General features: G+C 24.1%; 5 protein-coding genes across 5 annotated transcripts; 2 read left to right on the plus strand and 3 right to left on the minus strand.

The window, feature by feature from the left end:
• The first annotated feature begins 7,457 nt into the window (after positions 1 to 7,457).
• Positions 7,458 to 12,951, plus strand: LOC122850656 (trypsin II-P29-like). The gene is made up of 4 exons (XM_044149788.1): positions 7,458 to 7,461; positions 11,801 to 12,176; positions 12,380 to 12,653; positions 12,743 to 12,951. Exons 1-4 carry the CDS (start codon positions 7,458 to 7,460, stop codon positions 12,884 to 12,886), a joined length of 798 nt encoding a protein of 265 aa, XP_044005723.1. The 3' UTR covers positions 12,887 to 12,951.
• Positions 12,952 to 13,467: 516 nt separating this feature from the next.
• LOC122849826 (protein ERGIC-53) lies at positions 13,468 to 15,997 on the minus strand. Its single transcript, XM_044148660.1, has 6 exons — positions 15,764 to 15,997; positions 15,403 to 15,459; positions 15,061 to 15,331; positions 14,877 to 14,976; positions 14,524 to 14,807; positions 13,468 to 14,409 (listed from the first exon to the last, which is right to left on the minus strand). The coding sequence occupies exons 1-6, from the start codon at positions 15,963 to 15,965 to the stop codon at positions 13,773 to 13,775; spliced, it is 1,551 nt and encodes a 516-aa protein (XP_044004595.1). The 5' UTR covers positions 15,966 to 15,997; the 3' UTR covers positions 13,468 to 13,772.
• Positions 15,998 to 16,157: 160 nt separating this feature from the next.
• LOC122849828 (denticleless protein homolog) lies at positions 16,158 to 17,976 on the minus strand. The gene is made up of 2 exons (XM_044148662.1): positions 17,467 to 17,976; positions 16,158 to 17,396 (listed from the first exon to the last, which is right to left on the minus strand). The coding sequence occupies exons 1-2, from the start codon at positions 17,507 to 17,509 to the stop codon at positions 16,222 to 16,224; spliced, it is 1,218 nt and encodes a 405-aa protein (XP_044004597.1). The 5' UTR covers positions 17,510 to 17,976; the 3' UTR covers positions 16,158 to 16,221.
• LOC122849829 (vesicle transport through interaction with t-SNAREs homolog 1A) lies at positions 17,754 to 18,795 on the plus strand. Its single transcript, XM_044148663.1, has 4 exons — positions 17,754 to 17,855; positions 18,039 to 18,097; positions 18,167 to 18,514; positions 18,578 to 18,795. The coding sequence occupies exons 1-4, from the start codon at positions 17,762 to 17,764 to the stop codon at positions 18,734 to 18,736; spliced, it is 660 nt and encodes a 219-aa protein (XP_044004598.1). The 5' UTR covers positions 17,754 to 17,761; the 3' UTR covers positions 18,737 to 18,795.
• A 265-nt stretch (positions 18,796 to 19,060) lies between these two features.
• Positions 19,061 to 23,727, minus strand: LOC122849827 (long-chain-fatty-acid--CoA ligase 1). Its single transcript, XM_044148661.1, is given in 9 exon segments — positions 19,061 to 19,442; positions 19,524 to 19,841; positions 19,912 to 20,133; positions 20,491 to 20,781; positions 21,221 to 21,689; positions 21,751 to 22,000; positions 22,003 to 22,041; positions 23,243 to 23,366; positions 23,569 to 23,727. Coding segments are annotated over 9 exon segments (1,926 nt in total). The 5' UTR covers positions 23,644 to 23,727; the 3' UTR covers positions 19,061 to 19,304.
• Positions 23,728 to 23,972: the final 245 nt, after the last annotated feature.

Below are 23,972 nucleotides of genomic sequence, written 5' to 3' on the forward strand. Positions count from 1 at the left end.
TAATTTTTTATAAAAATTGAATGATGCTGTGTTCTATTTACTTAAACAAAAAAAAAAAAATAAATAAAAAAGCGTCTGGCATCGTTTCAAAGCTTCGTATATAAACCAATTTTTTATTTGTGTTTCTTTTTTTTATAAATAAAAAAGCGGATTTTATATTTTGAGAAAAAATAATAAATATTATTTGGCAATCAAATAAACCGCCTGTATTATTTTTTTTTTTATCGAGGCACATGCGTATAGTGTGTTTTAATTTTTTTTTTAATACATTTTTATCAACGGAGAAGTAAGCTCGTTTATTCAGACAACAGATTGCGCTATCTGCTTGACTGGAGTGAACTGGAGAAAATTTTTTAAATACAAAATTATCCCGAAATAATAACGACAATATTTTTTTTAGCTAAAAAAAAATTGCAATTATTTAAAAATAGTAGTTTAACAAGTTTAACAAGCTAATTTGTTAATGAGAATAATTTTTTTTATTGAATATAATTTTTAGATGAAATGGAATCTAAAGATGAGCAATAACTTTCAATGGACAATTTGGTTTTACGATTGTCGTCTTATATATAGTTGTCAAAGGGAGCCAACACAATATTAAAGTGTAGCAATAAAATTTCTGACTGTATTAATGACAAAAGTTTACTCGCAAATCGATTTGGCCAATGCTACGTAATACACAGTAGTTTTGAAAAAAAAAAATAATGAGAAGACTTTTTCCATGTAATGACAAAAGAGAAAAATAAAATTCTGTATTTATTTATTTTCTAAAAGATATTGTGTAATGATAATGATGATATACTGATGAAGAAGATAAATAAAATAAAAACAGGCTGAAGAATAATTTTCGATGAAATAAAATATTTGCTATTTCTTTTGTATTTATTTATTACCAATAAAGGGGAGACAATTTCGAAAATGAGTTGATTTTTATCTTCAAGAAACTTAAGATTAGATTACCCAATGACGTAGATAATTTATTTATTTTTTTCAGCTATTCCAAGCTACTGAATTCATGACAATTTCAAACGAAAAAAAGATCAATTTATTATTGAAACTTGGTTACTTGGTGCAGTTGGTACGAGCTAATTAACATCAAATTTTTATCTTTTAATCATAATTTATTTTATTTTATATAACAGTAAGACTTATCATTTTTTTAATATCAATCATTGAAGAGAAAAATTTTGGTAATTTTTTGCTCAAATAATTTTTATTTTTTACTATTTCATGGACTTTTTTTTTTTTTGTGAATTTAAATTTGTTTTTACAAGTTTAAAATATGTTTGTTGAGTATTTTTTTTTATAAAAATATCAGTGGGTATTTTTTTGAATTGGGTTAGAGAGAAGTTAATGTAAAAACAGAGATTTCAATTCGTGTATTCATCTGTTGGTGGTACTTAAAAAAATATGTATGAAAAAGAAAGAGAAATATTTTTTTTTTTTAAGAGATATATAAAATAAAAAATAATAAGAGCTAGACACTCGTTCTAGCTCGGCAGTTTGGTAGATGTTTTGCCAAAATTTTTGAGAAGCGACTAGACGACGCCAGTTTGTCTGGAGCCAACAAATTCAAACTCTTATTCAACCTTCCCATTCTATTTCCACACTGCCACCATCGATAGATAAAAAACTTTTGCACAAAATGTGAATTGCCCATCCTTCGTAGTTTTTATTTTCATTTTTATTATCATTTTTTTTTTTGTTTTTTATATATATTTTTTCCAAGGCAAAAGTATGACATTTCCGGATATCATTCTTTCATAAATTCTTGGTTTACTTTTGTGTACTGTGTGGTACCATGTCACCAATATCTCACTCAAAAGTTTTGTATTTTTTTATTTAAAATACAATATATATTTTTAAAGTAAAAAAAATAAAATTTAAAATGCTTTTTAAATTAAAAAAAATATCTCCAAATTTTGCTTTATCGATTCAAAAATTTTCAGAATTTTCTAGCTTTGTGTTTGTTAAATATCTATAATAAAATGTTAATTAAAGTTCCAAATTTGATTTAAAAAATATAAATTAAAAAAAAAAAATACAATACAAATTAACAACACATTAGACAGCTATTTATTTTCTCTCGTTACTTTTAAATCTTCGTGTTCATTTTATAAAAGATAATATATAAAATAGTTTTTTTTTTTTTCGGTTTTTCACCCTCTGGACAACACTCCATTCAACGAACCCCCATGGGCGTATTTCTTGGTCAGTAAATAACTCACGGTCAATGGTTTATTTTATTTTTTTTTCAACAGCAAAATCTTCATTTCACAAACCAAAAATGCCCTTCTGTCAACTATTATACTTGACAGTAAATACACAAGTACAACTGCAAACATTTTACAAATGTTTTTATATATATTATCTGTTAAAATATTCGGGATTCGTATTAAGAATTTAACATATTTAACTTTCCTGATTTAATTCAAGTGATTCATCATCAATAATAATTTTTTTTATTTTTCATATATTCTTTCATTGACCATTTTTAATCAAAATTAAATCATCAAATCCATCTGCCAGATAAAAAAAAAGCTTCCACTTAAAATATCCAAAAAACTGCAAAAAAAAATACTAAAAAATATTCAAAATTTAAATTTTTTCCAGCAAAATTATTCAATTTAATTAAATTTAAACTTTTCAATATAACAAATGACATCTCATTCATGTATTTATTAGTCTCGCTACTGAAGTTATTTAATTATATTCACAACGGTGTTAAGGTGCTAAATAGGCAGAACACTAAAAAAAAAAAAAATACATTAAATGACAAGGCAGGATTTTAGAGGGTGTTGTTTGACGACTTGCGTAAATCCTCAGTTAACAATAGAGATGAAAAAGTGATGAGGGAGAGGTGTTTATTTTAAAAGGGGTGCAGTGAGGGTATTGAAGGGGAGAAATAGTTAAATAAAAAAAAAAAAATAAATAAAAGAGTAATGTTACTTAACAACCCTGGCATTTAAATCGAGTTGAACATTTGGTCGCGCGGTGCATTAGCCCTGGTAGACTCATCATAGATCATCGACATATATACAAATCCACGGTTGCCATTACACACGATACCATAATATACACCAAAATAACTTGTAAAGGGGAGAATAGATATTGTATAAATCCAAGTACCAACTGTTAACACGAAGTAATGAATATAGGGGATTTATAAATATATACATCCAATCTTATAAAATGAATATTAAATTACAAATGTAAATGTTATATTTTATGAAGCATTCAATAATCATATTTATCACACTTTGTATTTGTTAAAAAAATATATATCAATATAAAAATAAATTTAATCAAAAATTTTTTTTTGATAAATATATAAAAATATTTATAATAAATCTTGAGATTAATATAAAAAAAAGTTTTTATTTTTTTTTTTTAAATTTTTATGATGATTATTATAATTATTCTCTTGGGTGGTTTTAAAAAAAATTTACATCACCCTATCGTTATGTTTGCTTGATGTTTTTTTTTTGTCATTTAATTTTATAATTATTAAAATGTGTCAATTGACGCGTGCGAGTAAATTGTCGTTATAATTTAAATGAATTTCATGGGTATCGTTTGAGTATTTAATTGACCCCAGGGGTTAGATATATTCTGATTACATAATTTTCTCAATATACAAAAATTAATATTAAAAAAAAAATCAAGAAAAATCTTGAGATAAAATTTATCCAATAAAATTTTTTTTTGTACCCTTAAATCTTTTAGGGGTAGAAAACAACCCCCTAGAAAATCGAGGGGTTACATTTGATCGGTAGAGAAAAATGTCGTCGTTGACTTCCTGTATCCGTTTCCGTTAGTGATTTTTATACGTCGTCGTTGTCGTTATTTTAATCCCCCCCTCTCCCCTTCCTCAATTTTTGTATTTTTATCTAAAAATATAACATCACTTGTAGAGAATATATAGAAGATGATTCTATGAAATCTGAAAATTCAGTGATGCGAAAAGCGTACAGTGGGCCTGTGCAAAATACAAGGGTAGAAAAAAAAAAATAAATAAAATAAAGAAAGCGTGGAAGCGTGTGCTTGTACAAGGGGTGCCAGTGATTTGGTGACTTTTGGGTAGATATCCGCCAAACCGAGAATCACTGTTAGTCATTTGTCAGAAGGGGAATCTTCCTTTTTTTTTTTTTTTTTTGCCTTTTATTCGGCATTTTTTTTTCCTTCTTTATTTATGTATTATTTTTTTTTTTTCCTCAATGAAATCAATGGCTACTGCTTTTTTTTCTGGACGTCATTTAGCTACATCTTACTTTTGCATTATCAGCAACATGATAAAAACGTGAGTGGTCCACTTATTCCAAAAAGAATCCATCGGATATTTACCATTTGTCAAAGCCACGTGCCGCACATTCAAAAGAACTTTATTTTCATCAAATAATTATTCATTTATTTATTATTTATTTTTATCCTTTTAATTTTATATTATTTTATTGTACAAATGAATTTTTTCTTTATCAAATTTTCATAAACTTGATGATGTATTTTTTATATTACTTTTTTCATGTAGATTTTTGGTTTTTTTTTTATTTTGAAAAATAAATGATGCTGAGATTTATAAAGAGGGGGTTGTAAATTAATCGTCAAATCATCCCTTTATACCACCCCCTTATCACAGTGATATTTTGATTTTAAAATATTCTCATTGTCATGTTACACTACGTAGTGAATGGGCGTACTCGTGTATGTATCTATTACATTTTTGATTTTTATATTTTTATATACTGGGGGATAGTAAAGGTTATGCACAATCGTAAATTATATGAGCTAGAAATATTTCTAAATATGAATAATGCAGAGAGAATAGTGACTCTTGAAAATTTTCAGAGGGTGCTAATATCGGCTGAATCTAAATATACGGTATGTTGAAATTTTATGATCCTGTTTTTCCAGGTGATTTAACATTTTTTATTTTTACAGAAATATATTTTTTATAATGTCTAAAGTATTTTTTTTTTTTTTTATTGTTAAATGTTCAGTGACATGGTTTTTTTTTTTTTCCAACAAAAAGGATAAATGAAAAATAAATAAATATTTTGAATTGAGTGATTTATTTTAGTTGATTCAATTTATTCAATGAAGCGTTGGTTTTTTTTTTTTTTTGGGGCTTGGTTTAACAGTATAAGTACGTACTTTGCTTTAGTTTACTGAACGAGCAAAACCTCTTACAAAAATGAATTTATTCTGAAAATATTACGTCAGCGTTGTCAATAAATCATACGAGATGATAGGGAAGATTAATTCATATAGCCTTTCAAATTTTCTTTTATTGTTTTTATCAAAAAAAAAAAATAAAAGAACAATGAAAATACGAAAAAAAGAAAAATGAAAATGCTTCAAGTTGAGTCTCGTTATTGTCATTGAAAAATATATGAAAAATGATTTTAAAAATGCTATTTCATTCATTTTAATCCACTGTAATTTATTTTTTAAAAAAGTTAAAAAAAAAAGTAAATACTTTTTTTAGAAAATAAATATTAAGTATCATTTTAATTTTATAAATTTTTGTAATATTATTTTTCAATTATTTAAAAAATGTAAAAATATTAGCTTTATTTTAATTTTATCCTTGTTTTTTTTATTAACTTTTTATTTACAATTTTAAATTAATTAAAATGACAAAAAAAAATTGATAATTTATAAATTATAAATTATCAAAAAATTAAAAAAAAAGAAAGTTAATTTTTTCTTTTTTTTTTTTTTTAAGAATTTATTATAAATTTATTAGATTATTGTTTAAATTTTAATAATAACTTTGACTGTAATTTGGAATTGGTACTCTTGGTCCATTAGTGTCAATGGCTTGAGCAACAGCTGCTGTCAATGAGTTGATACCATCTGGAGACATGAACATTTTGTTGTACTCCATAACTTTACTTGGACCATTTGGATTTCCAAAACCAATAGCTCCATAATTAATTGTACAAAATGGTGTCATTGTACACATGGTCCATGTAATAATAAGACCAACAACAATAACTAATATTGATTGACTCAATAATATTGCTCCTTTACCACCATATGCATATAAATAATTTGCAAATGGTACAACTGATGTAACAAGTAATGATGCCCATGATGTCGCTGGTCCTGGTGCTGAATGCATCAAGTTAATCATTGAACCAGTCATTTTAGCAAGTGTTACCAATGGAGTGTCACTATTATCTTGGCGTTTTTCTTGAACTGCATAATCTTCTTGCTGATAAGCAGATGCTAATGCTCCAAAAAATAATACTGTTATAATTATTTTTAATAATTGAGCCATTATTTTTACACTAAATTAAAAGAAAAAAAAAAACAAATTATTATTATTTTTTTCATTTAAACATCATGAAAATGTATATTTATTTTTTTTTTTTTCATTAATTTAATTTACAATTGAGCAATCGAGAAAATAGAAATTTAAAATGCAATAAACACTATACACTAAAAATTTATCAAACTTGCTGAAATATTATATTTAAAAAAATAAAAATCACATTATTATATTCACAAGAAAATTAGCTCGTTAATTGAATAATTATTTTAATTTTTTTTTTCACTTAAACATATAATTTATTAAATAAAACATACCGTTTTTAGTATTATTTAAAAAAAAAAATTAAAGCAATGGCTGCTGGTTTCTTCAACAGCACATTAAAAACTGAATCTTTTTTTTTTGCTTTTCCATGGAGAGTTTTACGAGAAAAATGAACCTGTTTGAGAGGCTATTTTTTTGCCAACGAAAAAAAGGAAAATCTCAACACCATTGAAACTTAAGAAATCCCTTTGGATACGCTTCTTGGCAAAACTAAATGCTGCAGGAAAATATTGGTTCAAAGATATAACCCATGTCAACTGAATTTCTGTGTAGATAATTTTTAGCCAATGGAAATTGTTATTTTCTTTTTATTCCATAGAAAATTCAAGGTCTTTTTTTTTTTTTTTTTTCCTGTTAGCCACTACCTGATCTCTTTTGATCTTTTTAGTTTGCTATTTTGTCCAAGATATACCTTGGGATTATTTTCATCCTCAAACATTTTTTCTGTCTAATAAAATACGAAATCTGCTGAAATATTTACTTGCCTTCTTCTTTTTTTTTTCATAAATTATAATTATTATTTAACTATTAATTTAACAATATTAAAATTGGAATTTTATTCTTGAAAAAAAATTAATTTAATAGCCAATTTTATGTTGTAAATTGATCCTTTTAAAATTTATATTTTTCATTTGATTAATTTATATATATTTTCATCTTTATTTCAATTAAAAATCATTATGATTATCTCAAGAATTTAACAATTTAATCTTGACAAATGACAATGACATTTAAAAATTTAAATTCAATAAAAAACATTTGATTAAAAAAAAATATAACCGGAGTAAATAAAAATTAAGCAAACAAAAAAAAATATTATTAAAAAAAAAAAGCATGAATTGGTTTTAGTTGAGACAAAATGTGTATATACAAAAAATATGCTGTCAAGCGTTTTAAATCGCACGACTGCCAACGACTATTAATTATAATTAAACTCTAGTCTAGTTTCACTTATACGAGCCGCATATACACCCCAGTCATTTGTGCAAAAACATCGTTGATCTATGTCCCTTAAAAGAAACTTTATGAGATGAATGTTTTTTATTATTATTATTCTCTTTTTTTTTTTTATATCATCTTATGTATGTACAAAAGGTTTTAAAAGAGGAGACACACTAAGTTAAAAAAAATGATGATGGGGTAACAATTCTTTGTTGAAAATTATCCAAGCTTTACTTGACGTATATCCTGGTCTTATTTTATCGTTAATTTTTTATATTTTAATTTTTATATGAAAATACAATTTAACGAAAATTTATTTATTTATTTTTTATATTTTTATGGAAAATTAAAATATAAATTTAACAAATAATTATTGCGAATTTAAATATTTTTTTTTTACTCAATAATAAATTTAATTTTCATATTTTTATAAAAAAAAAAATATGTAAATAAATTACTATTAATATAAAGTAATTATTTTATATTTAAAAAATTTTTTTTTTCATTTAATTTTGATATTTATGTCATGTAAAAGATTAAAAATAAATTATTAATTATAAATCAAATATTTATCAAATTTTCTATCAACAAAAAAAATTTGTACAAATGAATTTCAAGATTTTTATATATATTATCTGTTGGATAAAAGAAGCACTCAATATATATTTATATATTTCGAGGACACGTGACTTTATATAGAATTTTATTTCTACCATATATTGGAAAATGAAACATTGCTCTTTTTGACTTGTAGATAAAGTAAATCGAAAACATTTTGAAATATTAGGGGGAACAATTTAATCAATCAAATCAGTTAGAAAATTATACGTTCTATTGGATCAAGAGTAATAAATAAAAAATGTTTTACATCAATGATTTTAATTTAAATAAACAATCAACTATTTTTTCGATAGAAAAAAAAAGTATTATCAGCAGCGAAATTTTTAGATTGAAAGACAAAAATAAATTAAATTTAATTATTAAAAATTTATGTCTAAATTGAATCAATTTCGATTGGATTAAATTAATTATTATATTATTATTTATTGCAAAAAATAAGACAAGTTTAGATATTATTTTAGTGTATTAGAAAAATGAAAAAAAAAAAAATTTTTACATACACGATTAAACCTGGGGTTTAGAACATCATTGACTGCACCCTGGGAAGTCAAGCAAAATTATAAATGACATTGATTTGTCTCGCTTGTATGATACAGGGAATACATGAATTTAATTCATATACGTATTTGTATTTTTATAGATTTGCACTATCGATAATTCGACACGCCCGTGCATCAACAATGAATTATTGTTTGAATATGAAAAGCGAGTGTCTACGAATGTTCAACTTTATCTCAAATGAAATTCGTATTGGTGTGCATTTTTATTATTATTATTTTTTTTTTTCTTTTCATTTTTTCAATTCCCCCTTGGACGATTTATATATTATATTAAATATGTGACAGTATACCCGCTAAAATGAATTTTAAATTTGAAAAATAAATTTATTTTCAATTTATATATATCGCTATTGTGATCAATTGGATTCTGATGAATTGAGTTGATATCACGATTAAATATTCAAAGTAAAATAAACGTAGAAAAAAGTTAGTTATTAAATAGAAATTGATAATTTTTTTTTAAATTTATTACTCGAGTAAGTTGAGGTACTGTTGTAAAAGTAGTATCAAATTTTAAATTCACACTTTTTTGATTTTCTGTATGCGTCTAAAAAATTTATAAATTAATAATTATCTGCTATGTTTAAAAATAGACATTTTCGAGTGTTTTTTTTTGCATTAAATTAAATGAAATATCAATTTATTTTTGTTGATCATTTTAATAATTAATCTCGATGAAATAATTTAACAATTAAATTAAACAATTTGTAAATTTTAAAAAATTAAATTTTCTATTTGTTTAATTTTTCGTCAAATAAATTGCAAAGAAAATCTTGCATTAAATTTAAAAAACTAAAAGCTAGTTTATTAATTTCTCAAAGAAATATAAACATTATTTTTTGGTTAAAAAAATTTTAAACGAATATGGCTTTTCTTTTTGTCCATTTGATACAATTTTTTATTTTTAATATCAACAATGAAACCCTTGAACAAACAAAGGGATCACAATGACAAAAGTGTCAATTCAAAGGGCTTTTTTTTTTTTAAATTAATATTTACATAGCTAAGTGCTGCTAATGGTTTATTTATTAAAATATTATCCCAAATATATATTAACCCTGTTATTTAAAGACCCCTTTCCCCACTTACCTATCAAAATAATAAATATTTATTTCACCTTTTATTTTCATTTTTATTTCATATTATATTTTATGAAAATATATTATCCATTAAAAAAAAATCAATAAATATATTTTGATATTAATTTATTTATATATTTCTTTGTGAAAATTATTATTCAACATTCCAGTGAACGATTTTAATGCTCCATATTTTTGATGGCATCGTATAAAATATGAAATAAATTTATCCACAATTCACCAACATAGTATATTCAGGGTAATAAAACACTTTACAACTTTGGAGATAGAAAAAAAAGATGATAAAAAAATAAATAAATTTAAAAAAAAAAAATTTTAATAGTTTGAACGCGTCGTGATCAATATTACGTATATATTTTTTAGTAAATTTCGATTGGATAAGACACTTGGCCAATGAGAGTTGTTATCATATTTAGCGATAACTGAGGGTGAATATTTTGGATTCTGCGCTCGAGATATTGATAATACTATTGGTCGGTGAAACCTCCGGAGGGTTGCACTTTCCTCTTTGACAAGGGGATGGAAACCACGATGGCTGCCACAACCCCCAATTGCCGATAAAGATAACAAAAAAAAATTTGCAATAACAGTATGATAAAAAATCATAGAAAAAAATAAATAATAAAAAAAATACTTTTCAAGGATTTATGAATTTATATCATCGAAAAAAAAATATCATACAATTGTTATATATATAAAAATAAATGGAAACGAAAAAAAAGATATTTTGCTGTTATATAAAGTATGTTAAAATAATAATTAAATTGTGAAAAAAAAAATTGAATTTTTATTAAAGGTTTTGTCTAACGTTTCAATAATTTAAAAAAAAAAATAGAAAATTATTTCTTCAAGCTAATTTAAAACATGCAACTGACATACTTGAATTGAAAATGTTTTTTTTTTTTTCATAAAAAGGTATCTGAAAATTAAAATAAAAATATATTTAATAGATTTTTTAAATTTTTTATCGAAAAAAATTAATAAAAAGTTAAAATAAAAATAAAAATAATTGAAATTAAATTTTAAAATTGATGGGATATATTTTCCTAGCTTCTATTATAATAATAAAATAAAAATTTCATGAAATTTGTGATTATTTGGATAATTATAAAAAAATCGAAATCGAAATTTTTTAGTTTCAGTTTCGATTTATTTTTCTAAGAAATAAAATTTCTGTTTTGAAAAAAAATTACAGCTTAAAAAAATTAACAGCTATCTAGTTTGGTTCTCAATGATTTAATTCAACTTTAGATAATTTTTTGATTTTTTTAGATTAAAATAAACCTACATTCAGTAGGTTTATTCAGTGAGTGCTTATTGATAACTCGATAATTTAATTTTTCACAAGTGTAGACAATAGAATTAGAATTGTTCCATTAGCTGGAAGTAAAATTGCTTGATTCATTGTTGATTTGAGACATCAACTTACCGAAAACTCGTATTTACTGTGCTGACTATACTTTATGCAATTGTATATACGTACCCTCTGTCATAAATCTCAATTTTGACCCCACAAATACTCGAAATGTTCGCTTCGTGCTCGAGCCAACCATAAACAAACGCCAAATTTATATTCTTTTTTTTTTTTTTCACATTATTGCCAAATTTACTTCAAGCTCGTTCGAATAATTAATTACATAAAATATATTTAAATTTTTAAAACTGTTATTTATTGTGTAAACAATTTCAAAGTTAAACAAACAAAAAAAATTAAATCTATACACGAACAATATATAATTTTTTATATTTCGAAATTCAAGATAAGCATGTCAGCATCTCATATCTCAATAAAAAAAAAAAACAAACTATGTATGAATAAATTTTAATAAATTTTATATTTACACAATGTCGTTTTTATCAAAAACTGTGAATATAAAAAATTCCAAGGTAAAGAAAATAAATCTAGTTGACAAAAAGCCATCACAAAAATGAGATTTAAAATTTTACTGATGATAATTTTTGCTGGTATTTATGGTAAGTCATACCCTACAACTATAAAAATAAAATAACAATAAATATAATTAAAATATTAATTGCCAAATTAGTTGTAAATGGAAAGAAAAAAAGTAAAATAATTGGAGGTAAAACAGTTGCTATTGAGTTACATCCAAGTCAAGTGTCATTACGCTGGAAAGATGGACATATATGTGCTGGAAGTATAATATCAAAAAGCCACATTTTAACAACAGCAAGTTGTTTATTATATGAACTCGTTGCATTACCAGCAAATGTTGAAGTATTAAGTGGAACAAATGATCAATTTGATGCATCAAATTCTGATTATTTAAGCCAAGTTAATTATGTAATTTATCATCCAAAATATGATCCAAAAGCTGGTTGGATCCATGACATATGGTATAGAAAAAAAAACACCTTATATTATTAAAATGTTAATGTATTTTTATTGTTGATATTTGATAATTATTTTAAAATTAATTATGAAATTTTGCTGATCAGAAAACAATCATTTTTTACATCTAAATATCAACAATAAAATTATTAAAATAATTTTAATTTTTCAAAGCTAAAATTTTAATTGTTATATTATTTATTTTCAGTATATTAAAATTGGTTAATCCAATTAATTATTCAAATACTCGTAAGAATATTGATATGCCAATTTTTTTTTTATCAGCTGGTAATTTTCCATTTACTGGTTGGGGTGATAGCTATGATCTGATCAACAATCAGCATAAAAGATTTTTACAAGTTATTTATGCAAAATTTCAAAGCACAGCAACGTGTAATAGATATTTTAATGAATTTCATTTTACAATGTCTCGTTCACAAGGTTGTGTAACATCATACGAAAAAGATGGGCTCATTGAAATGGTAAAAAAATTATTATAAAATTTATATTGATAAATATTTTTTATAGCTGATTAAATTGATAAATGTTTTTTATATTTTTTTTTCAATAGGGAGACAGTGGTGGTGGAGTTATTCATACTGTTTATATTAATGGTATCATGTCATTACATGTACCAACAATAAAAAATGTATTTGTTTATACAAAAGTGTGGCGTTATGTTCGATGGATCCAAGAAACAATTGAAAAATATTAATCAATTAATCTATCAAATGTCAATGTTTTTTTAAAAAAAATATAATAAATTTTGCTACGCAATTATTTAAACTTTAATTTAAAAATTTTATTCAATTATATTTTTTTTTTTTCAGACATTATTTATTTATTATTTATTGTTCGTATCTTTTACAAATTTTATTTATTTATTTTCAATAAACTCTTACAAATGCAATGGAATTTGATAATTGTGTCTTAATAATTATCATCCAATACTTAACATATAGAAAATTTCACACATTATTTAATCCAATGATAATTTACATTCATATGATGACTTGACACATATATATTCACAATTATTTTTAATATATATAAAAGAAAAATAAATCAAATAATAAATAAATAATGTAAATTTCAATTAATAAAAAATCAAAAATATTATCAATTTAATAATCCACTTGTGCGTAATTATTATTTGAAAATAATTAAAATAGAAAATAAACAAAAAAAAAATTATATTGAACTTCAAATATACAAGAAACAATAGTCATATGTTGAAAAAATTGAAAAATAAAAAATAAAAAGATACTTAATATAGTTCAAGGTAAATTAATTGACCGTTTAATATATGAATCTCACTGATGATAAAATGATTGCTTGATCATTGCTCTAAAAAAATTAGCAAAAAAAGAAAAAAAAAAAAAAATTACTTAGAAAAATGTGTATCTTAATAGTTGCAGGAATGAATGGAGAAAAAAATTAAAAAAAAAAAAAAATTAGATAATTACTCGGCCATTCTGGAAAATGAACGTACGATATATAATAAATCGATTGTTCGTATAAGTCTCTGGACACAAAAAGTGTATTATAAATTTAAAATAAATTCTTTTTTTTTTTTTAAATGATTAACTTGTCACTTGTAATTAATAGAATTTCTTAGCTTGTGCTTCCTTGTTGTCCTTGTAAATATTATAACCAAGTAGTATAACCATTTGCATAGCAAGAAAGATGAGGAACATTGTTGTTGTTAAACAATTACCAGTTGGACAATCAGCAACATTACCACCAGCTTTATTATTATGTGATACATCACGTTTTATTTGATTAAGACCATCACGCATTTCAGATATAAGTGATTGATAATCATAACCCATTGGTTGTACTTGAGCTGTTGGTTGTCTTGCTTGATTATTTAATATTGTTTCTGTTTTTGAATTAACATCACCAATAAATGACTTTAATTCACGTGCTGTATTTAATATAACATTTTGATTTGCAAGTACAGCATCAACTTCTTGTCTTCTTATTGTATCAATCATTTGTATTGGTTGTCCACCACCTTGTACATTAACACCACCACCACCACCAACTTGTACTTGTGATAACATACTGAGTGTACGTTCTTGTCTACCAACAATTTCATCCAATTTATTACTTAATAAACGTACTTGATCAAATATTTGACTTTGTCCTTCAAATATTTGATTTAATTCACGTTGATTTGCACTTTCAAACCATTCTAAATCTTCTTTGTCTTGACCTGCTTCATCAGGATGACTCCTAAAATTAAAATATCATTAATACAATATCTGTATGTTCAAATGAAGATTTTTTTTTTTCGTTTGATAATATTATCTTATTAAAGTAACTTGTTAACTGTCGATAAAAACGTACTTTCTATAATCCTCTTTTTGTTGCTCCAATTTCTTTTCATAATCTTCATATTCTTTTTGTAATTTAGCTTCTTCAGCAACTGATACCTTTGGTCCATCTGTTGAAATTTGTCCAGGTATATGTATTGAACTTGTTAAAAAATGAAATACATCATGATCATCAGCAAGACCACCAGTTGCTGCTGATACACCAAAATAACCACCTTTTGGTAAATATATATTTTCAGCACGGAAACACATTTCTAAATCTTTTTCATTGTTTGTTAATCCTGGATTTATCAATACCTATAAAAAATTAAATTTAATAAAAATATAAATCAATTTATTTTTTAATTAAAGCTTTGATAAACTTACTGTGAGAGTATTTTGATAATATTCAATTCTTGCTCTTGTTGGAAATGGTTTATTACGAAAATCACGAAGACAACCTTGAAGTAACTGAGTTGCACCATCACTACAAGTATAAAATAAATAAATAAATATTAAAATAAAAAAAAACAAAAACAACTGATTAAATAATGAAAATATATAATCTTACTTGGAATGATCAAACATTTGTGTACCATCATTAACAATTGGATAAATATATGGATTATTATGTTTATTATCATTATCAAATGAATCAAAAAATAAACCTAGACCATTCCATTGATCAGAACTTCCAAAAACAGTACCATCATAAGCACCTTTTGCTGTTGTATACCAAAATGCAAGACCATCAGCACCAATTCTTCCTCTTCCAGATACTCTAAATACCATATCAACATTCCACCATTCAAAATTAACTGGTTCTTTTGTCCATATTGCACCTATTAAAACCACAACAATAATTAATTTCCACTTGTATTAATATATTTTTTCTAATGAATAAACAACATACCTTTTTGACTTCTAAGTGATGGTGCTACTCTGACACTATCAGAACTTGCAATAGCATCTGTAAATTATCAACACAATTAATAATCAGTTTTAAAAATCCAAAAGTCAATTGACTGCTGTCAAAAAAATAAAGACCGGGATCAACCATACGGTGACACAAAAAACAAACATGTGTTAAATAAAAATAATAAAAATACATGTCAAATAGTTAAATAAAAAAATTAGAAAATACATTACAATTAATATAAATTATTAAATTAATAATCAATTGACATAAACAAAAAATAAATAAAAAAAAACACAGTCTACGTGGAAGTTATAAATTTTGGTTAAATAAAAAAAATATAAAAAAATTAACTTACTTCCTCCATATTCCCAGAATGGTACACTTCCATCTTTTTGTGCAAGATATGGTGGTTTAAATGAATATTTATATTCAAATTTAATATGTGGTTCACCAGCATTTAAACAATTAATTATTGTAAATACAATTAATAATGTTAGCCACCTCACCTCTGCAGCCATTTTCATTTTTGACTGAATGATTGTCAATGAGCCACGCATGTCAACTTGTTGTTTAACGATTGGATAAATATAATATTTGTTAGAAAGGTGCTTTTACTTGTCTCTGATTCGTTCAATTTATCTGACGTGTCCTTGTACAAATGGTGCGCCATCTACTATCGTCATATAGATAAAGTTTTTAAATTAATAAATATATACATAAAAAACACATTTTTAAAATGATAAAAAAAATTTATTTATTTACATTTTATTAATTAATATTTAATTTTAAATATATAAAAAATACTTGATAGGTTTATTGCTGTATTATGAAGTATTTTTTTGTTGAATCTTCATTATGAAATATTGGATTTTTAATTTGTTGAGCTCTTCCAATATCATCAACATCATCATTGTCATCATCAGTTCCAACTCGCCATACATGAAGAGAACAATTATTTGGATAAATATTTGATGAATCCATTGAACAAGTGGTAATCCATGTTTCATCAGTCGAACCAGACCAATCAACTGATGTTATCATGTCATAATCATGTCCAGACAATTTGACAATTGGACTTCCTGGTTTATTTGTTCGCCAAATGTATGCAAATTTATCAGTTGAACCACTCAGTAAATATTTACCATCTGGACTTAAGCATGAACTTATTAATGATGATGAATTATTGTGTCCATAGTATTTACCAATTGGTAGAGCATCATAATCATATGATGATATATTAAATGAATCAATATTTCCATTCATATAATTTGCATAAATTGTTTTATCAATTGGATTTAGATACAATGAAGAAATACCAGTTGTTTTATTTTTAGCATTATTATTTGTACCAGTTATTTGATAAAATGGTTCTGTTTTTCGTTTGTTTGAATGATAAATCATTCTAATATCCCAAAATTTTATTGTATCATCATTCAATGAACAAGATATAATTGTTCTATTATAATATATCAGATCAGTTAAAGATTGTGGTACATTTTTTTCATCACAATGAGTATGAAATATTGAATCAACTGGTTTTTCTTGTGGAGTTCTCATATCACGAAGAACAATTGAACTGTCATCCCATCCAGATGCAATAATATCCTGATGACATGGATTTATTATTTGATTTAATATACCTTTTTCAAAATTTTTGCTAAAAGTAGAAGTTATGGTTTTCTCATGACCTGCAAGTCCTATTTCTAGATCTGCAAGATATATTTCAGAACCACTCAATAGCACCAAGATTTGATCACTAAGCCAATAAAAATCTTGTAGCAATGTCATTTTATTGTAATGATAGATTTCATTGTGTCTCAAACTTTTTACATTGAATACATTTATATATTTATCAATTACAGCGACTTGTAAATTTTTTTTTGACTTTGAAAATTTACATTTAAAACTTCCATTATTTCCAATTGATTTATCATACTTTTTGTAACATTGTAAACGATAAATTGAAATATCCCATTGTTCAGCTGATGCTAAAATTAATAAATATTGTTATAAATAATATGATTATTGTTATATTTAATATTAACAATTAAAACTTACCAAAACCAGTTTTTCTTTTTATTAAATAATCTATGCAACTCATAATAAATTAAATAACATTTAATTATAGGTAATTATTAATTAACAAAATTTGCTTATTAAATTAATTAACAAACACGTGCTTAACTTAAAACGTCAACACAGGTATTTTGTTTTATTTTTTCATTTTTTTTAGAGCAGGTGTAAATTGGTGTAAATGTCTCTTAATGTTTCTGACATTAGCGCCATTTAGTAAATATATAAACTATTATTTCATAGAAAGAGAAAAAAAATAAACGTCATTACAATAAAAAATATGGCGACGCTTATTGACAACTATGAACAACAATACGCTGTTTTAACAGCTGACATAACTGCAAAAATATGTCGAATATCAGTTACAAGCGGAGGTATTTATTATAAATTAATTAAACTTTTTTTATTCATAAATATGTCTATTAATTTGCCTACAAAATTATTTATCAAACCAAACAAGAGTTACTTTTTCGTGGCTGTCATACAACAATCAATAAACACATGACGTCATATAGGTGTACATTTAGTGATTTAGTATTTACTTTTTTTTGTTATAGGAGAAAAAAAACAATTTATCCAAGATGTTGATAGACAACTTGAAGAAGCCCAAGAGTTGGTAAGAAAAAAGAAAAAACTCATTATAAATTTGTTATTAAATAAATAAATATATGATGTTTAATTAAAGTTGGAACAAATGGAACTTGAAGTACGTGGAATTGCTGGTAATCAACGTGATCGTTTACGTGGTCGTGTTGAAAGTCATCGTGCTGAATTAAAAAGATTGGCAAATGAATTTAAATTAGCTAAAAAACCAAGAGAAGATATTATTGATATTGATAATGATGACAATTGGGATAATGGTGTTACAGAGGATCAAAAAAAAAGACTATTAGATACATCAGAAAAAATTGATAGAACTGGTAGAACATTACAAAATGGATATAGAATGGTACTTGAAACTGAAGAAATTGGATCACAAGTATTAAAAGATCTAAGTGATCAACGAGAAACAATTCAAAGATCACGAGCGAGGGTAAATAATAATTATAAAATAATCATTAGCTTATCATAATAATTGTTTATTTATTTATATTAGTTGAGAGAAACAGATGCAGAGCTAGGTCGTGGATCAAGAATATTATCAACAATGATATTTCGTGCAATTCAACAAAGACTTATATTAGCTGGTGTTACTATTGTTCTAATAATTGTTGGATGTCTAGTTGTTTACTTTAGCTTTACATCAAAAAGTTAATAATCTTCATCATCATCATCTTCATCATCTACGTATGTATATTTAGAAAAATTACTATTAATCATTATTTATTGACAATATTTGTTTGTAAAACAAATTGACAAGGCTCATGCCAAATTTGATATGACGAATCCATTCCAATAACTATTATTATTCGCTTTTTTTTTTTTCTTTAAATCGAATATATATACAATATATAAAATTCTAAACTCGTGCTAATGATAGATCTTATATAAAAAAGAAAATAATAATGGCATTTTAAAAAAGAAAAATAATTTGTACATAGAAATTAATTAGGTAGACAATGAATAATCACACTGACGAGTTTAAAAGTTAATTTATTCAACGAAGAAAATCATGTAGATTAAATATTTAATAATTTATTTGTTGTTTTTTTTTTTTTTTAATAATGTATCTTGGCTTATTCTCGTCAGTGAAAATTATTTATATAGATAACAAATAATAAAATATTTAAACAACGATAAATCCTCGCAGGCACGTGGCTAATAAATTCGTGAAAAAATAAAACAAACAAGTATTTTATTTTATTTTCTAGCTTTTTAAATCATCAGTTTAAATTTTGATATAAATCTTCAAGTTGTGGTTTAAAATATGCTTTTAATTGTGGTCGTTTTGTTTTTAATGTTGGTGTTAATAATCCATTTTGTACTGAAAATGGATCTGGATGAAGATAGATATCTTTTACCTGAAAAAAAAAAAAAAAAACATACATAGATAATTAATTTTTTTATTTAAAGCATTATTTATTATAATTTTAATTAACAACCTGCTCAAATGATCTGAGACCAGCTTCTTTTCCCCAAGCAATCATATCATCATGAATAAGTCTTTTAACTTCTGGATTTGCACATAGTACACTTAATGTACCTGGTATTTTATTTTCCAATGCCCAACATTTTACAACATCAACATGTGGAACAACAATTCCAACAACACAAGATTTCAATGATTCACCATGTACAAATACTTGATGAACATATTGACTTTTAATATATATATTTTCAATTTTTTCTGGTACAATATATTCACCTTGTGATAATTTAAATATATGTTTTCTACGATCAATTATTTTCAGTGTACCAGTCTGTAAATATATTTTTAATTATAAAATTTATAAATATATTTATTTTTAAATAATTAAATATTATACTTACTGGTAGCCACATGCCAATATCACCAGTATGATGCCAACCTTGTTCATCAATAACTTCAGCTGTTTTTTCTGGATTTCTATAATATCCAACAAAAACATTTGTACCCTTGACACAAACTTCACCTTGATTATTCGATGCGTAATATTCCATTTCAGGTACATCAACTAATTTAACACAACAACAGGCAACGGGTGGTCCAACGTGTTCAGGCACATGATCACCCTTTTAAATGTAAAAACAAAAACAAAATAACATCAATTATATTTACATCATCAATCATTGTCATACAGCATTTAATGATTATTATTTTTTTTCATTTTAAACAAAAGAAATTATTGTTATTTTTAATTTAAATGTGATGTCATCATCAGCAACACGTGAAATCATGACGAAATAATTTACATCGTGTGATTTTAGATGATTTTTTTTTAAATTTAATAATAGATTTTATTATGTGGTAGGGATTTTAAATGAGTTGAAGAATAATAGCAAGGCTATAAATTATATTTTGTTAATATTGATTTTATTACTATTGATCAATTTGATAATTAATTTGTGGAAAAATTTATATTATTTTACCTGAATTGATAGTGTTATTGGTGCACAACATTCAGTTTGTCCATATCCTTCAACAACAAGACAACCAAGTGCACATCTTGTAAATGTTAGCACATTACCAGCTAATGGTGCTGATCCAACAAGCATTAATCTCAATTTTCCTCCCATTGATTCTTGTAATTTTTTAAATACAAGCTTATCCCATATACTATTATTTCTAATAATACATTTTTTAATTTCTCCTTCTTTTGATCTTATTCCCATATTATGTATTAATCTTTTAAAAAATGAATTTTGTAGTTCAGCCTGTACCTGGAACATTTTTATAATTTAAAAAGCAAAACATTATTATTATTTTTTATATTTATAGTAACAGTTTTGTTATATTTATTCTGGTCAATGTGACCTCGTTGATGACATTGCATTAAGTGTTTCTGTCTTTAAACTTGAATCAACTTATATTTTTAATTTGATCCGAAACATCCTGCTTTTAATTTCATCAACGTAAAAAAATAAAAAAAAAAAAACTATAATTTTTTGGCAAACAATAAAACATTAATAAAATAACAATAAAATAAAACTGTGTTATGACAATTTAACGAGTAATTTAATAATTTAAATTTATAAGTTTATAAAATAACGTAATTTATGAGTTGTAATTTTATGAAAAATTAATAATATAATAATTAAATAAACATAAATTAATTTTTTGTTTTTATAAAATTAATAATTTATTATTTTAAATACTTACTTTATCATAAATTCTATTTAATAGTCTTGGTACAGCAGGCATAACTGTTGGTTTGAGTGCTTTCATATCATCTGGTAATGTTTTAATATTACCACTATAAAAACCAACAGAACCACCAACAGCATACATACCATTTTCACAACATCTTTCAAGCATATGTGCTAATGGTAAAAAACTAATCATTGTATCTTTTGATGTTGGTTTATCATCACCAAGTTGTAATAACACAGCTGATATACCAGCCATAACATTTTGATGTGTTAACATAACACCTTTTGGATTACCAGTTGTACCAGATGTATAACAAACAGTACATAAATCTGTTGGTTTTGGTGGTTGTTCTTGATGATTTTTATGTGCACCATGACGTTCAACATCTTCAAATTTTAATATATCAACAGCACGATTTTTAGCACGTTGATTTGTTGCTGGACGTGTTTCTTTCATGACTATTAATTTTCTTAAACATCTAAATTAAATTAAATTATTATTTAAAATTTTTAAAATTTAATTAAATATTTTCAACTAACCTTGGTGCTTTATCCAATAATAAATTACATTTTTTATCGTCTTCACAAACAACTATACTTATGTCAGCTTGATTTATTATATATGCACATGCATCTGGACCAAGTGTATCATAAAGTGGTACAACAACAAGTGAATATGTATAACATGCTTGTTCAGTTAATATCCATTCAGGACAATTTTGACTGTATAGACCAATTAATGTTTGTGGTCCTGGTGATAAACCACATGAAATAAGACCAGAACCAACGAAAATAATATATTTAATATTCCCAAAAGACATGGTCCATTATCTAAATAATAAAATATTAAAAATTAATTTTAAACTATTTAAATAACCTTGAATGGAATTTTTAATATAAATATATATTTATATCAAATTACAGTATTTTAAAAAAATGAAAAAAAAAAATATATATATAAAATAAATATAAAATTTTAAAAAAATAAACGTGGGTGTTGAAAGAATTCTTCAATGTCTCGTCTATCTATCTTAAAATTATTTCTATTTTAAAAATAAGTTGCAAAAAAAAAAATATATATGTAGTTTCTTTTTTTTATTTAAATAAACTTCAAGGTGAATTGAAATTTTTTTTTTTTTTTATAAAATAAATCATTATTTATTGGTACATTGAGGATTGAATTTTAATAATTTTTTTTTTTTTTGATATTTAATAGTTTATTTGTTTTATAAAAAAAAAAAAAAAAAATTATAACGCGGAAGAGGAACATTGGATCTTCAGGGTCACTGGCAGGTTGATGCCAACTTTAGTTCAAGCACCATTAAATTGTACATTGCTTACAACAACTAGTTGGTAATATATTATTAGACGGTGAAATAAATTATTAACAAAATCAACGTCAATGCTTCCTTTGTTCATCATAAAAACTTGATATTTTTTACTACAAAATGTATTAAATAAATAGATCAATGATCAATCAGGTTTTTAATGATAACAAAAGTTAATTTTTATTTTAAAAAATTAAATATTTATAAATTTAAAGAAATCAATCGAAAAATTAATAGATTATTAAATTTTTTTTCTCTTTTTTTTCAAATTTAAATTTTAATAAGCAACAAAGTGTTACTAAAATAAATTCCACGTGTGTTTTTTGTGTGTGTCATTTGGTAATGAATCAAAAAAACCGGTAGTATATTTTGCTTATTTTAATTTGATGTTTATCTCACAACAATAAATACTCGAAATATTTCCTTCCGCCAGAAATATAAAATTACAGTTTGTCTAATTTTTTTTCTACAAGTATCTATTTATTTAAATAATGTATTTAACAACAATATTATAATGTAAATTATAAAAAATATAATTTATAAATTTAATTCGTCAATCTTTGACTAGAAAAATAATAGAAAATAAAATCGAAAAATAGTACAAGTAAACTTTGGTAATTTCTAAATTTCTATTTTTTTTTTTTAATTGTATAATGTAAAAAAAAAAATAAATAATATGTATAAATAATAAATAGAATACTTACTGGACTCTTTGGCTCCTTTTCTAAATGAATCATACAGTGTTCTGACATCATCATGAATAAAACTTATGAATTTACCGTCTTTACTATCGGTATAAAATTTCGATACGCGAATAAAATCAGCACCCTAGAAAAAAATAAAATAATTAAAAGATAAAATTATAACTCGTCTGGTAAAAGCCAGTTTATTTTTCATAAACAAATTAATATTTTTTTCATTTAAAAATATCAAATTGCTTTAATTTAAAATAATATAAATAATTTTAAATATATATATTTTTTTTTCATTTTTAAATGATGAAATGTATTTTAAAAATTTTTCACAACACCTTTATTGTATCCGACTGGTCACTCAGGCTGATGGGTGGACTAACATTTGGCTGAAAACTACTGCACCCAGGCATCTTTTGTTTTTAATTTTCACAATTAAATAATTCACTAAAAAAAAAAAAAAAATATCCACTAAAATAACAACAATATATTGCCAATAAAACAATTCACAATTTGAAATAAAAATTAATATTTTTTAAAACAATTATTAGCTGCTTAAAAATAATTAAACAATTAAGTTTTTTTTTTTTTTTTTTTGCAAAATAATACACGGGCAAATGCGCGCCCGGGCGCAAACTAAATTATTTAATTTTATTTATTATTTTATTTATTTAATTTGGCTCATGCAAAATTATTACAAGAATTTAAAACTACGTATTTTTTTTTTTTTTTAATTTTGTGT

The sequence above is a fragment of the Aphidius gifuensis genome, linkage group LG2, assembly GCF_014905175.1.
Source record: "Aphidius gifuensis isolate YNYX2018 linkage group LG2, ASM1490517v1, whole genome shotgun sequence".
Taxonomy (NCBI): domain Eukaryota; kingdom Metazoa; phylum Arthropoda; class Insecta; order Hymenoptera; family Braconidae; genus Aphidius; species Aphidius gifuensis.

Coding starts and splice junctions, on each gene's coding strand:
- LOC122850656 (XM_044149788.1), top strand. Junction 12,177..12,379: donor GGTTGGATCCATGACATATG/GTATAGAAAAAA, acceptor ATTTATTTTCAG/TATATTAAAATTGGTTAATC. Junction 12,654..12,742: donor AAGATGGGCTCATTGAAATG/GTAAAAAAATTA, acceptor TTTTTTCAATAG/GGAGACAGTGGTGGTGGAGT.
- LOC122849826 (XM_044148660.1), bottom strand. CDS start 15,965: ATGCGTGGCTCATTGACAATCATTCAGTCAAAAATGAAAATGGCTGCA. Junction 14,977..15,060: donor CAAATGTTTGATCATTCCAA/GTAAGATTATAT, acceptor TTATACTTGTAG/TGATGGTGCAACTCAGTTAC. Junction 14,808..14,876: donor ATTATCAAAATACTCTCACA/GTAAGTTTATCA, acceptor AATTTTTTATAG/GTATTGATAAATCCAGGATT.
- LOC122849828 (XM_044148662.1), bottom strand. CDS start 17,509: ATGAGTTGCATAGATTATTTAATAAAAAGAAAAACTGGTTTTG. Junction 17,397..17,466: donor AAAAAGAAAAACTGGTTTTG/GTAAGTTTTAAT, acceptor TATTAATTTTAG/CATCAGCTGAACAATGGGAT.
- LOC122849829 (XM_044148663.1), top strand. CDS start 17,762: ATGGCGACGCTTATTGACAACTATGAACAACAATACGCTGTTTTAACA. Junction 18,098..18,166: donor TTGAAGAAGCCCAAGAGTTG/GTAAGAAAAAAG, acceptor GTTTAATTAAAG/TTGGAACAAATGGAACTTGA. Junction 18,515..18,577: donor TTCAAAGATCACGAGCGAGG/GTAAATAATAAT, acceptor TATTTATATTAG/TTGAGAGAAACAGATGCAGA.